This window comes from Vollenhovia emeryi, unplaced genomic scaffold, assembly GCF_000949405.1.
Source record: "Vollenhovia emeryi isolate VEMERY1.0 unplaced genomic scaffold, V.emery_V1.0 DF939140.1, whole genome shotgun sequence".
In the NCBI taxonomy this organism is placed as follows: domain Eukaryota; kingdom Metazoa; phylum Arthropoda; class Insecta; order Hymenoptera; family Formicidae; genus Vollenhovia; species Vollenhovia emeryi.
In genome coordinates, this window is record NW_011967226.1 from 1,971,832 (window position 1) to 1,983,013 (window position 11,182).

The following is an 11,182-nucleotide window of genomic DNA, read 5'->3' on the forward strand; positions in this document are numbered from 1 at the left end:
TCTCTCTCTCTCTCTCTCTCTTCTCTCTCTCTCTCTCTCTCTCTCTCTCTCTCTCCTCTCTCTCTCTCGCGGAGAAACGGCCTGCACAATCCTCCCCTTTTCCTGCAATTAACGGTCCCTCAACAATCCTCGATAACGATCGCGTGGATTCACTTTGTACCACTCTGTTGAACGGGGCCGCCAAGTTTATGATTTATTCGTCGCCACCGCGACATCTTGGACCGCATAATTGCTTGTCGCTGTTACGAGATAATATGGGAAAGTAGCGGCATAATTGACAATTATTAAGACATATTATAAGCGCGAGCGTCTGAGAGAAAGGTAGATTCCCTAAATGTAATTTACATTATTCCCACATGGCGCTCCAATAAATAAGTATAACGGCTCTTCCTCGCGATCAGGAAAAATTCGCGAATTTTGTAGGAACAGGGAGAGAGAGAGAGAACGGGGGTAACACATGAAATTGTCTGTAAAATTCATAAGGGGAGATTCACGTGAAACGATCAGAAACTTTCCGCGCATTATTAAACTATCCCGCCGGCAACGAGCGGTGCGACGGGGTGAAAAATTTGACTCCGTCTAAGTCGCCCAAGATTCTGGCATTCGCTTGAGAATGCGGACGACATTTGCTCCTCTTGTCTCGCCTCCTTGTCGCAAATAGCTCCGGCTTGTCGGTAATGCAACAAAACGATACGACCGAGAAAACGCGTCTCCTCTCAACCGGCATCGAAAGCGTGTCGACGATCACGTAAAACCTCCTCGCCGTGGTTCACCGGGTTCGCCAGCGGAACACGAGACTTATGCAAACGAACGACCGCCCGCGACCTTTTCGCGAAGCGCTCGGATCTCGATCCCGTTGATCGACATGATTTTCCCGGCGCGCGCGATAGAACGGCGCAAAATCGCGTACGAAGCGCGCAAGTGTTTTTCTCTTGGAGGATCGTGGCTTTTTAAAAATATTTCTTTTCTAAACGCCCGAGTCGAAATTTTGGTCGAAATTTTGAATTCTATTATACAGTAGGACCTAAGACAGTAAAAGAGGTCGAACTGTAAGTATAAAATTTACTCCTCTTTAAAACTGATAGCGTCGGAAATTTCTACTTTTGCCAATTTGAGCATTAAAGTCCTTTAAGTAGGGGCTAAAGTAAATTTTTAGAATTAAAGATTCAAGGGAAGAGTAAAAATATAATATAATGTCATCAAAGTTATCGCTGGTCTATGTAGGTGTCAATTATCCTTAAAAGTGTCAAAATAGTACCAAAATTTCGACTCGGGCGATTTCTAATCTTATCAATTTCTCGATTATTTCAGTGAAAATTAATAAATTAAGTACGCGGATATTTTTTCTCGCGTGTGTTGTATGCCTCTTCGAAAACAACATGCAAAATATGTACGTCTTTTAAACGGAGATACTCGATAATTCTATTAATTCTGATCAATATATTACATTATAAATCAATAAACGCATAAATTATGAGAGCACGTCATTAAAATATCTAAAAATAAAGAGCGTTCCTATTATTACGATGTAGAATCGCAGGGATTTGCGGTATTCCCGATTGTGCTCGTTGAACCTTTCGCAGGAAGCGGAAGCGACGGACGACGCGACACAGCCGAGCCGGAAGCGATAGTTAACCGACCGTCAAGCCCTTCCTATTCTTTGCCGTATGAAAAATGATGGGGCGTAACAGCCAAGTGCCCTCGATAGCGGGCACTTTTATTTTTGTACCTATGCGATTACACGGCGGCGCATTCATCGGAAAGGAACAGTGATAAAAAGAGGAGTGTCCGGCCAGTATTTTGTACCGCCGGCAGATATAATTTAACGACCGTAATAATTGAGTGCTTTTTTGAGACGCCGAGCAAGAGGGTACTTTTCGACTCACCTTGAGATAAGATCCATAATACTTGGTGACGTACGGGCTGTCACACTGCGACAGCACCATAATCTCCTGCTGTATGTCCTCGATCTCATCTTCCGCCTCTTCAAGATCGATGATCTTGATGGCAACAACCTGCTGGGTCCTGTTGTCGATGCCCTTGAAAACCTCGCCGAAGCTACCCTTCCCGATTCGTTCCTGTTTTGTAAATATCAGCTCGGGGTCCACCTTCTGCAACAGAGAGAACGAGATCCAACGGTTACTATTGTACTTTGGCCACATCGCATTTGCTACTTTAAACGCACTTTAAACACTTCGCATCGCATTCGCGTCACCGCGCAATGTCCCGCGGCTTTTTTCCCGTGACGCAACACAATGCAACGGGATATTGAGAAATTTCGCGATCCAGGCACGCAACACTTTCTTCTTCGTTAGCGCGCGGCCTTCGGGAATTAATAGATGCGGTTGTTCCACAAGCAGCAATGCAGTTCTCCTTGGCTCTTTTCCACGAGATGACACATGATGTCATAACGGTCGTTGCGTAGTGTCAAGAAAACGTATATGAATCGTCGATTTCACTTTCTTTACGCGAAATTTAAATAAGACGCGTCTCCTTAATAATCCCCCGCGACGCGATATCTCGCGCATCAGGAAATACGAATGTACACGTGGATCGTGGCCGCGCTTACAGCGAATTATGGCAACGGGATATCTCGCGGCTCGAGCGGCTTGATAAATGAAACGTCCTCTCCTCTAATCCACTATTTAGACTTGCGGACGAGCGTTGCGCATATATGTTTCTTCTTCGCGCTCGGAAGCCATTTGCGCTAAGGAGCAACGTTATTCCGCGAGACGTTAATAAATTACCGTCGCCGTCGCTGCTTCGCGCTCTCCGTGTCTCGGCGGCGAGGGGTCCTCGCAACATTCTCTCCCATCCGGAAACGTGTTCGACGCGAGCCGCTGTCAATCGGAACGAAGAAACGGGTGGCGCGGACGATGATAAAAGAAATTCCGAAATTCACTCGCCACCGCTTTCCGTTTACGCCCTTTCAGGAAACAGTGAATTCGATTGCTTGCACCGGTGCGCACTGAGTTCGCACTAACAACAAGACCTGTTTACAGTCACTTTTTACTTAAGGATCTATTTAAGGAGTATCTTGAATATCTTTTGAAAGACTTCTTAGTCAGTAAAATGATCGCTATAGCATTCGTACGATTATAAGGATTATTTTTTCGGTTAGACAGTTTTGAACATGTATTTAAGACAACCTTAAATATAAGAATCGACTATAAACAAGTTTTAACGTGCACTCAGTGCGCAAGCAACCCAATTCGCTATTAGATAAGCTAGAGATCATCTCGGTCCGCGAGAAGTAGTAAACGGCGGTAAAATAAATGAGAGAAAATAAATAACAATGGCTCGTATGATAAAATCAAGTAAGAAAAGAAGGGGCTCAGAGCCTGAACAAGGTTGTAGTGTCCAATAAAATTACTTAATTATAAGTGCATGTATACGTTTCGGTCCTTATTGGATCATCTTCAGTATTAAGAAGAGATAGTTACAATGGTGGATTCGCAAGTTAGATACCCGAGTCGAAATTTTGGCCCTACGTCGAACCTTTAATTCTATTACACAGTAGAACCTAAGACAGTAAAAGAGGTCGAACTGCAAGTACAGAATTTACTCCTACTTTAAAACTGGTAGTGTCGGAAATTTTGACTTTTGCCAATTTAGCATTAAAGATTCAAGGGAGGAGTAAAAAAATATAATGTCATCAAAGTAGGTTATCGCTGGTCTATGTAGGTGTCAGTTATCCTTAAAAGTGTCAAAATAGTACCAAAATTTCGACTCGGGTATGTACAGAGAATTGCGCAGTCAATGGTGTAAAACTTAAGAGTGTAAAAATTGTTAATAAGTTATGAAACGGTATATAAAACACGGCGCAAGTGAAGACTTAAACGAGAGAAAAACTTGCAACAAAAGATGCGCGCGTACCGTGTATACGCTTACTGTTTTCACGCGTTCTTTGTACTCAAATCGCAAGCGAGGGTTCGAGACGGCGAAATGGCCGAAAACAAACGGCATTACTGTAACGTTTAATGTTTCGCTGTAATTAAGCACTGCATCTTTTATGCGACTTCCACGAGGCTGTCTAATTCGCCGTACATTTTTACAACTCTTTCTGGGGGCTCCATCCTTTTCCCGCAGTTAATGGAACAAGACCAGTGAGCCGCTTAATTGTACCTGCGACTTTGGGAGTTGTGCTATAATTTTCTCGCTGACAAATCGCGCAGATAAAGAGCCCACATTTATATCCTCCCGTTTGGATTTTTCGGTGCGCTGCGCGTTCGTTGATAAGCGCTCGAGAACGTCGGAAACGCTAATTTGTCGACACCCGGGCTAATAATGAATATGCACGCGAGCTTTGTGCGCGAAGCTGACTCTTCATTCTCCCGCGCCTGCAATCCACAGATCACACAAAAAGTAGGTAAACTGAAAGCTCATATCACGGCGGCGAGATTAAAGCGAAGCGGAGCCTCGCAACGCGGACGGGACGGGCTCTAAGGGCAGCGGAATAAAAATTCGCGACCGTCGGTAAAATCCGGAAAATTTGCAAAGCAAATTTCCTCATATATCTGACGGCGATGTTTCGTGAGCGAGGGGCATTTTATCGCGCCGATGGATTTAAAGGTCATTGATTTTTCTCGTCGGCCCTCGATCGTTTCCATTTCGTGCAACTTAGGTCGTCGACTCTTTCGCCTGAAATCAATATTCGCGCGGGCCTCTCGTACGAAGCACTGACAGATTACGTTATCGCTCCTCACTTAGCACTACATTATTCCAAGATTACCGCGATTCACTATACAATAACCGAATATTACCGAGAATTAGCATAGCGCAAATTTACATTTATTACACGACGGAACGCAACCTGCCGCTTGCTCTGGCAACACACGTTAATCCATGCCGTTAGCCACCACTTGTTACAAGTATATTTATATAAACGTTATTGCACTCGCAATTTACGCAAAATAATTGACGCGATCGCATGAAACGGACAGAAAACTGAGCTTCGGGCTAAACAATTCGGACGAGAGCTACATCAGTACGCAGCGATGGAGTAATTAACAGGAGAACAATATTGCTTTTCAATTGCTAGTTACACAGCCGCTGCATACAATCTCAGGCCCGTGCTCGCTCGAGTGACAGCGAGGGCGAGCGGCGGTAAGTGAGGCGAGAGACGACGATGGCCCTCGACTCCGCGTGCGATACTCGTATCGTCGAGATGCACCCGGGCGTCTTCTCCTCTTCACGTCAGCCGCGCTTCGGTGCGCCCGAAACTCGCGACACAGATTCTAATTAGCAGCTGTCGCAAAGAAATCCGACACGTAGGTAGCCAAAGACGGTCACGTTTGAGGGGCGCGACCAAGGTATTCGCGCCGCGTACACTCTTGAGGAGATCCTTAAGCCGCTGGCGAACTCGATCAGTGCCGATAAGAGAGGAGACGGAATTAGAAACGTCACTTATCGACAGTTTTAATTCCAAGTTCTACTCTGTCCGAGAAATTTATAGCCAATCAATTTGCAACTTTTACGAAAAAGCAGCAATTTTATTAGCTACACATTGCTCAGACCGAGATTTTGCAGATCTGAGCTCAGCCGCTAGAAATACCTTTTAGTTTAACGTGCACCTCCAATTTTTGGCGGAGGACGTGTCCCTCGCCGATATTATTTAGCAAAAATGAAAATTCCGTTCCCTCGCGTTCTCGCCTCGCTGGAAAGCCGTCGTTATTCATCGCGAGATATCGCGTCTGTCATTAGCAAGGCTATTCGATTTTATTGTACAAACGAGCCCCGCGCGATACCGAGGCAGGGAATTTCCGGGATGTTACATTTGCAGCGCCATAATGGTGCTCGAGATATCCGACGGAGCGCCTCTCATCTTATAAGATTAGTTTGGGTAGCGGCTCGCGCTTTGATGGACGCGCCTATTCTAAGCTACATTAGCTACGCCACGCAATGTATAATGCGTACAGGGTTTGCCGTCGGGCTATCTTCGACCGAAATGCGACCGGCGGATACGACAAAATTGACGTAGGGTTACCAAGGGCGCTCAATTAGCGGTCACACGTGGCTTTAGCCGAATGTAACAGACTGTCGGCTACTGTAATTCGCAAAACCTCATCAAAATTGCGCGCTCGGCACAATAAATAATATATCACGGCGTGGCGGTAATATGTCAGCGAATTAACCGCGCGGCGGGTGTGTGAATCGTAGTAGCTGGATTATAAGCGCGCTACAGCAGCTTCTCTCGTCCAAACGTATGATACACTCGGCATTAATTTCTAATTAATATCGGGGGAAATCGCGGAATTAATTTCGAGGCCGAATTAACGTAAATTAACGTTATAGTATTTGTGAATACGATTTGTAGAATTATTTCACGTAACGAATGACAGATTAATGAAGAATGAACGTTTGTATGAGCGCTCTGTCACATTTGAACGTATTATCTGTCCGCCCGAAGAAAAATATTGCGCCGTTAAATCACTGCCAACGGCAGTGTTCGTTAAATAATACTCGAATTAAGCGAAACTCTGAAACACCCCTTTCCCTTAACGCCGCGCGATGAAGATCCCGTTTAAGCGATATCGCTTCGCTGAACACGCGACTGAAATAATTTGCCGGATAACACGAAGTTTGGTATCGTTCTGACACATCTTAATTAAGAAGTGTAACCGCGTCTCAAGAAATTTCGTCTCAGGCGTCCTTTTAAGAGACAGGCTCGAATAGACTCGCCGCCTTCCAAGATAAACGTTCCAACTTCATCAGGAAGCTCAGGACTGTCAGACTACAACGGGATCGCATTAATTCCAAGGAGCCGCGATTGTTCTCTCTCGAGATGGGAACGGTCTGATATCTATTTGCAATATTCCGACGATCCCCGGTGAAACAAACGATCCAATTCAGTTGCGTATCCCAGCGCCGTTCGGCACGTGAAAGATATCCACAGATAAATTAAACTTTTACTCGCGGCAACGAACGATATACCTGTTTATCGCCGATTTGGAGACGGTCGCTTCCGTATCTCCGCCACGAGTTGGCGAAAACAATTGCGAGATTGCGCTGGTTAGCTTCACTTTTACGGGAAATTCGCGGAGCTACATTGCGGTCGAATCGAGTTAGAGAAGTAACCCAGAATATCTTTGTGCCGCAAACAGGCTGTTGTGTGCCAAAGGAGAATTTCATTATCATATGTTTAAGTTGCTCTTTGAGAATCTGAATGCATAACAAATTGCAAACCTGAATTGCATCTTAAAACGCACCGAGCGAAAGTAATATTGAGCGCGCGGTACTAACGCAATTTTTTTCTCGCGTGCGGCTTTTATAGTATCATCAGTTTCCTTGCGTTTGCGTGACAAAGTCCGCGCAAACGATTTCTCCCAATTATATGTAAATTGCGACGCACTTCAGTCTCGTATACGCGAAATAAATGAAGTCACTGCGTGCGTCCGTGATCACCGTGCAAGCGCTGGACGCAATCCGCCCTACTTAATGGAATAAATTGAGAAGTGGAGCTAATGCACGAGCCGCAACAAAATTATTCGTATGAAGAAAATTACCAAGAAATTTGAGTAGCTTTCCACGACGTTTCGACCTCTTTATCGGCTCCTTTTCAAGTACAATCTGGAAACGTTACAAGTGCGTCTCACCAATTCGACCACCGAAGCATATAAATATTTTAATTTATGCCGAAACAGAATGAGTCCATGAGTCTGTGGCAGCGAATTTATAATATCACGTATTTCCCGGTAGTCATATACGGGACGAATCATCGACCAAAACTGTAGCCAATCCGGGGAAAAATGGAAAAATCTCGTTGTATACATTTCAATCATGTAAAGCCTTAGATATTACACGATTGAGACATATACGACGAGATTGTCCAGGTTTTCTCGAGTTGGGTACAGGTGCAGTCGGTAATCCATCCCTCATGATAAAAGATTGGGACAACCTTAATGATTCACCCTGTATACATACGATATTATGCATCCGCTGCCACAGACTCGTGAACCCATTCTGTTTCGGCATAAATTAAAATGTTCAGTCAACTTTAGGTATTTTCCGTCCCTATACTAAAGAGTTCTTTTTCTATATTGCGGTTCGAGCACTTGTTTCCAGATTGTACTTGAAAAGGACCCGATAAAGAGGTCGAAACGTCGTGACTAAAAGTAAAGATCATCATTTTTGCCAGTCTGGGCGATTTAAAAAAAACTTCCCCTCGGAAAATTACCAAGTATAGAGAACATAAATTGGTGACACCAAGCGAACTCTTTGACGCAACTGTATCGAAGCTACTCGGGCTTTTTCTCTCGCACTTGAGGTCATAAAAATGTGCCCGTGATGTATTCTCGTTGCAATTTGAATGGGTAGAAGCGGACAATAGGCACGCGGATAATTCGCTATAAATCGAAACCATCGAGCGGTATTTGGCGTCGCTTTTTTTCCATCTATCCAACAATCGACGGAAAATCGCGATCGCCCGCCCGTCTCTCTCGCGCGCGCGATGCGAGTGCAGCGATGCGACGCGATGTGGAATGGCAGGAGGCGGGTGCGGGCTGACGCAGCGAGTGTTCTAGGGTCAATCAACACAGTCAATATTGACAATAATAAAGCGAGCGGACAAAAGCGCGCCCCGGCAATCCCCGGAATCGGAATGATACGTAACGATTCGCGACATCTGCATCGTGGATTCTCCCCAATGTACAGAACGTCGCAAAAATTCGAGAAATTATTCGCGGATTCGAGTCTCCCTCTCTCTCTCTTTTCCTTCCGCACGAGGAATGAATCGAGATCATTCCTGATCGCGTATTAATTGACGTCTGATTATTCGGCGCAGCGCCAATGAAATTAAATGAAAAAGCCAAGGGTGAAAGCCGGGACTTAACGAGGCAAATAAAACCGACTCGTCGTCGAACGTTTAAACGACAATGTTCCACGGGATTTTCTTACCGCGGAGCGAATATTCGCATCTCATTCGCGGAGTTCGCTTGACATTGGCATAAATAAGCGAGGCGCGCCCCGACTGCCAAGTACGGGTTTCAAGTGTTTTCCTGATAATTTTCCCTCGTTTAACGGCGGAGCGAGTACGCGAGAGTCCCTGTACTTGAGCTCGAGGATCGCGTCGCCGCTCGCTCTCGAGTGTCGTTAAACTTTAATTTCGGCTCTCCTCCTCTCGGCCGATGAATTACTCTCGTCGTAAACGAGGTCGAACGACGACACGTGGCGCGGTCGTGCGCGCGCGCGCGGTAATGCACGCTCGTTGAACCATTTTCCAAATTTGCGGCCTGACTGCGCCGCAAATTACACGTCATCGGCAAGTTAGAGCAACAATGAACGAATCTTTAAACGCATCTCTATGACCGACGGTTCTCGCGTTTCCCCCGCGATTCCTCCTTCTTTTTCCCCTCTTCGTCATCTTTTTCCCCCTCTCTTTCCCCTCCTGTCTTCCAACAGCTGGCAATACGCGAAGCTCGCATGAATATTCATTTAATTAAAACCGAATGACCGAGCCGCCGTTATTATAGCCCGGTGTACGGTACGTATGCGCCGCTCTCGCGTGCTCCGGAGACGACGTAATGTGCAACCGCCCGGTTAATAACGCGCCGATAGATTTACCGCCGCGCCGTCCTGGCGCTGGCCCCTCGGCCCCGTTCCCAAGACACGGGTCCGTCGGGCGGGGAAAAGCGCCGGCAATTAAAATTGCTCGTCGGCCGTTCATCAGCGGTCGAAAAGCGCGAGCGCCACGACCTTCCGTACCTCGGCGGGGCATCGGCAAAAAAAATGGAGCGGATTTACGCGCAAAAAAGAATGGCGCGCGAATTTTGCATACTTCGCCCGGGCATAACTTGCCCGAGCTAACGCCTCTCGCGTATTTACATTTATAATTTTTTGCCTATCCGCGCGCGCTCGGGACGGCGATCAAAATGCAAATGCGTTATCGACTGCGCCTTTTTACGGCCCCGGCGGTAGGGAGAAAAACTGGGCAGCCCCGTAGCTGCACCCTGACGCGGCTTAAACGGTGCTTCACCTATAAGCTGCAATCTAACGCGGTTACCCGATGGGCTGCCGATATAATAGTGATAACGCGGCCGTTGAAGCGCGAATAATGCGTTTCCCCCGGTCGCGCGCGTTTAATCGCGCGGAGTTGAACGGACGCGCGGTATTCGAACCCATTGCGCAATTTCTTGATCGCGAAATGCCATTCTGCCGCTGATACGAGATAATGAGAAACCGCGCGGCACGCGAGGTGCGCGTTATAAATCGTTTCGCCGGCACGAGAGCGGCGGGTGAGCTGAAAAGCTCGACGGGAGCGAAGCGCTTCTAGCTTCTCTCAAATTATTACGTAGAATTTAATTTGAGGGACTATACGTCAATCTGACGATGCCGTGGTTCACCGACGCGAATGAGGGAGTGCCGCAAAAATAAAAAAAGAAACGTTTCTGCGGAAAAATTACTCGAAACGCCGAGATACTCCGTAAAGTGTCCGCACTCTCGGAAAGGATTTCTGTTACCGGGACAAAAATATTCTTGGCGCATTTATATTTCTCACAACGTCATTGAGTATAAAAATAAAACAATATCGAAATAAAATCGACAATTCTTATTCTCCTCTATCGAATTAAAAAAGATTGACTTACTATATTGAGACAAGAGTAACTTGTATAAATGTAAGTTCGTATATTCCTGCGTTTAGAATAAATTTTCCCTCCGTCTTGCAACACACGAAGTTGGCACCGCGATATTCGACAAAAGACGATACATACTATCGTTTCATTCTAGATTTTAGAATTTTCCATTTAAAATTAAAATATGGCAAGTGTGGCGCAGAGAAATGTGCGCTTCTTAATAAAGAAATGAACTTAAAAAAGAAAGAACGAAAAGCTCCGAGTTCAAATCTACGGACACCGCTGGTTTTTTTTCGGAATCTCCTGAAGAAAAGTGGCAACCACCGAGAGTATCTTGCTACACGTACCCCTTTAGGGGTATAGCCCTCTAGATGGGAGGTTTCCTTCGGCACGGTTAGCAGCCTACCGAAGGTGAAGTAAAACCAAAGGCTCAGAGTACCAGAATTGGATAGAACAGGCTTTAAGCCTAATACACGAGGAAGAAGAAGATGATTCAAATATTCCTTTCTCTATAATAAATATGATTGGCGCTATACCGACCCTATTTTATGATACATTCGAGTGTAACAGCATTGGATCCGGAAATGTTTTCTGTGGGTGCAGAGCGTGGT

General features: G+C 45.8%; 1 protein-coding gene across 6 annotated transcripts in view; it reads right to left on the reverse strand.

Moving 5' to 3' along the window:
* Positions 1-11,182, reverse strand: part of LOC105567182 (serine/threonine-protein kinase 25) — a 115,579-nt gene that overhangs the window by 14,772 nt on the left and 89,625 nt on the right. For 5 of the 6 annotated variants that reach the window (XM_012021820.1, XM_012021821.1, XM_012021817.1 and 2 more), the window contains one exon: positions 1,887-2,111. In XM_012021820.1, the coding sequence (XP_011877210.1) occupies positions 1,887-2,111 (225 nt within the window). Of the gene's footprint in view, positions 1-1,886; positions 2,112-2,185; positions 3,281-11,182 lie in introns of those variants that run through there. The other variant, XM_012021818.1, reaches the window with a different exon arrangement.